This window comes from Sinocyclocheilus anshuiensis, unplaced genomic scaffold (assembly GCF_001515605.1).
Source record: "Sinocyclocheilus anshuiensis isolate Anshui unplaced genomic scaffold, SAMN03320099.WGS_v1.1 scaffold217, whole genome shotgun sequence".
Lineage (NCBI taxonomy): Eukaryota > Metazoa > Chordata > Actinopteri > Cypriniformes > Cyprinidae > Sinocyclocheilus > Sinocyclocheilus anshuiensis.
Window position 1 is genome coordinate 782,537 of NW_015536538.1, and position 3,877 is coordinate 786,413.

The window sequence follows — 3,877 nt, forward strand, 5'->3', positions numbered from 1 at the left end:
TTTTCTTTCTTTCTTTCTTTCTTTCTTTCTTTTTCTTTCTTTCTTTCTTTCTTTCTTTCTTTCTTGCATTCTTTCTTTCTTTCATTACAGTACTTGTCAAAAGTTTAGAAACATTGTAATTTTTGAATGTTTTTGATGAAGTCTCTTCTGCTCACCAAGGCTGCAATTATTTGATCAAAAATACAGTAAAAACAGTAACACTGTGAAATATTATTACAGTTCGAAATAACTATCTTCTGTTTGAAAAGATGTTAAAAATGTCATTTATTTCTGTGATCAAAGCTGAATTTTCAGCATCATTAGTCTCAGAAATCATTCTAATATGCTGATTTGCTGCTCAAGAAACATTTCCGATATCAATGTTGCAAAAAGTTGTGCTGCGTCAAATTTTGGTGGAAACCATGTTACATTTTTTTTTTTAGGATTTTTTATTAATAGAAAGTTCAAAAGAACAGCACTGATTTTAAATGGAAATCTTTTGTAGCATTATGAATGTCTTTACTGTCACTTTTGACCAATTGAATGCATCCTTGCTGAATAAAAGTATTAATTTCTTTAAAGGAACAATCATACAGACCCCAGACTTTTGAACAGCAGTGTCTCGTCTCTCAGGTCATTTGTTGAGCACAGCAGAGGTGGAGGCGGCTCTGACCGAACACCCGTCGGTGGCTGAAGCTGCGGTGGTCAGTCAGCCTCATGCAGTGAAGGGAGAGTGTCTGTACTGCTTCGTCACTCTGAAAGACCACAAAGAGTTCAACCGCACGCTGATGGAGGAACTAAAGAGAAAAGGTCAGAGGTCATGATCACATTAAACACGGACAGAAAATGCAATCTGCATCTATTCCGCACTTACTAACATGGGTTTTTCATTCAGTGAGGGAGAAGATCGGACCAATCGCCACCCCAGATTTCATCCAGAACGCTCCAGGGCTTCCCAAAACCCGTTCAGGTACTGGGATCTTGCATTTTCAGTTTCTCCCCACATCTCTGCTTTCACTCCTAAACTCAAGCGTTTCACCCGTCTTGCAGGTAAGATCATGCGAAGAGTTCTGCGACAAATCGCCCGCAATGAAAAAGACCTGGGTGACCTTTCGACCCTGGCTGACCCCAAGGTCGTGGAGGTGCTGTTCAGCCAAAGATGTGAGGCGGCAGCGTAAAATCAGCTATGATCTATCCCTTTTGATGCCTCTGTGTGTCACCTTGTGTGTGGTAAGGACTTTGGGTTTGGGTTAGAACAGGCTCTGGTTCTCCTAGATCACATCGAATGGGGTGTAACTCCTTTCGTGAATCAGGTAAAACAAACAACAATCACTAAATGAAGTGTTTTTAATGAAACCTCACCTCTGGACTCTAAACTTCTCACTTCAGTCAGAGTTTCATTGATTTTTTTTTTCTGTTCTGTCAGGGGATATATTATGTAAATATTTTTGGTTTGTTTGTGATGTTTTTCAGTGCCACAAAAATGTATTTATTACCTTTGCTTTTAATTGCATCCATAATTGCAGTTTCTCTCACTAAATTATTTCATATCATTTAAACAATTTTTATAGTAGACAACAGGAGAATAAAATCACTTCGTTATTTCATTTCTCAAAAGAGATCAGCAATATTAGAAATGTTCGTTTTGAACTTTGAACCTTGCAGGCTTGACTATGTTTTTTTTCTTCCAATTTTATTTGATATTAAACAATTGTTAGAGAAATGTGCAATTTTTTTCATGGCGTCTTGTCCTGGATGAATAAGCTTTTACAAAACCAGTTGTTAATGCTACTTTGACAGAAATATTAGTTCCAAGTAGTTTAACAGTAATAATTGCACTTTTCTGTTTTTTGTTTTTATGAAATAAAGCATATATCTCTTAGTTATTTGCATTTATTAAAAGTTGTTGTTTTTGCCAGTTTTGTTGAAATATGTATATACAGCTCATATTTTAAAGGGGTCATAGGATGCTACATGCACTTTTACAAGTTGTTTGAACTGAAATGTGTGTTGGCAGTGTGTGTACACAACCACCCTATAATGATAAAAATCCACCCAGTGTTTTTTTTTTAAAATCTCGTTAAATCATTTCCCCTTTCTCAAATCAAGCCGATCTCAGATGCCTGTCAGTGTGACGTCACACACAGACAGGCCTCTCCCACGATAGTTTGATTGACAATAGCGTTTCAGCACAGACTGGACTGGCGTCTTACCTTAGCTCCGCCCTGAGTGAGCTGTCATCAGTCCTCCATTGTTTCACCGCCGGAGCAGATGTAGACAAGAATGACTCATAACAAGCGATTGAGGAGTTCTGTTGTTGGATGTAATAATGAACATAGCAGTCGCCATTTACTCCCAACATCTGAGCCGCTGAAGACGCAGTGAATTAGTTTGTTTTTGAAGGGAATGCGGCCCCGATCTACATAAATGCGTCTATGTTCGCGCGAATCATTCGTGATCCAGCTTCACCTCCAGAAGTAGTGTGTATAAGGTTTTTAAATGAATCTTTGCAAATCGCCTTTCCTAACAATGTGCTAATTAGCAATTTTCACTACGAATGCAGCTAAAATAAACAGTCCCTCAGAAGAGAGGGGCGGGGCGAGCAGAGCTCATTAACATTTAAAGGAAAATGCTACAAAACGGCTTGATCTGAAAAGAGCTGTTTTTGACAGGGTAAACTGTCAAAAACTACCATTGAGAAATTTTAACCAAACTATGTTACAGACTTTTCATTAAGACCCTAAAGAATCATACCAACTTGTGGAAAATGGGCATTCGATGACCCCTTTAACAACAACAACAAAATATTTATGACTATTAACATGTTTAATGTGAGATTGCTTTGAGTCATTTTTCCCTGAAGTTTTCATTACTCATTATTTTTATTTTTTAAAGAAGGTACATTTTAGTAATGAATAATTTTATTTATGCTAAACCCCAACTCTAAACCTTAACCTAAAACAAACCTGTCGATTTGAAAGTAGATTTAAAGTAAAACATGATTTGACTGATTTATGAGCTATTCAATAGTAAAGAGCACGTCAATATCATATACCATAATAGTTTTTAAAATTTCACTTAATTTGTTAGGTCGAAACGTATGGCCCTCACAAATAAATAGCCAAACATATAGACACACTCTCACACTCTCACACACTCACTCACACACACACACACACACACACACACACACACACACACACACACTCCCCCTTGTGGCTCGTTGAGAAAAATACACCCTTGACCCCTCTCTATCTGTACATCGAGCACTTCTGTCCTGTTGTGTTCTGCTGAGATCTTAATCTTTCTGTGTTCACAAGCAATGGAAGATGTTGTTCTTTATCAAAAGATCGTTTTTTCAAGCTCTGATCGGATCATCTCCTTTTTCTTCCTGTTTAAGCTCCATCACAACAGATGCTTCCATGAAACAGTGTAATATTACAAGAGCTTAAAAAATCATACGATTTAAATAAGATCTATAAATAAGAAGTCTTTTCTTAAGAGTTTTACATCGTAACAGAATGTTAGTGTTATATCATCATTACATTGAACTGTTATGTAATGTGTTTACCAGGATTTATCACAGACATTTTCTTGATGCTCTGGTGGATTTAAATTAATTTTGCATTGTGTGTAATATTTGTTTTTACGGACGCACTTAAGGGCTGAATGAAGCAAACTGAGTTGACATAACTGTACAGATGCAAGACGAGAAAAATCTGCATCTGAATATCATGACATCTATTTGGGCTGCAGTGGTGCTGTTACCATGACAACAGTCATCTTGGCAAGACCCTTCATCTTAACAAGAGCGTGCAAAGGTTTAGCAGCCCGACAACGACTGTGCCATCTGCCGCTCACACACACACACACACACACACACACACACACACACACA

General features: G+C 37.5%; 1 protein-coding gene across 1 annotated transcript in view; it reads left to right on the plus strand.

Annotated features, from left to right (window-relative positions):
* The window catches only part of LOC107696615 (acetyl-coenzyme A synthetase, cytoplasmic-like), a 15,681-nt gene extending 13,820 nt beyond the window's left edge, over positions 1 to 1,861 (plus strand). Inside the window, exons 15-17 of the mRNA XM_016497056.1 lie at positions 613 to 789; positions 875 to 949; positions 1,030 to 1,861. Coding sequence (XP_016352542.1) covers positions 613 to 789; positions 875 to 949; positions 1,030 to 1,157 — 380 coding nt within the window. The 3' untranslated portion in view covers positions 1,158 to 1,861. The remainder of the gene's footprint in view (positions 1 to 612; positions 790 to 874; positions 950 to 1,029) is intronic.
* Positions 1,862 to 3,877: the final 2,016 nt, after the last annotated feature.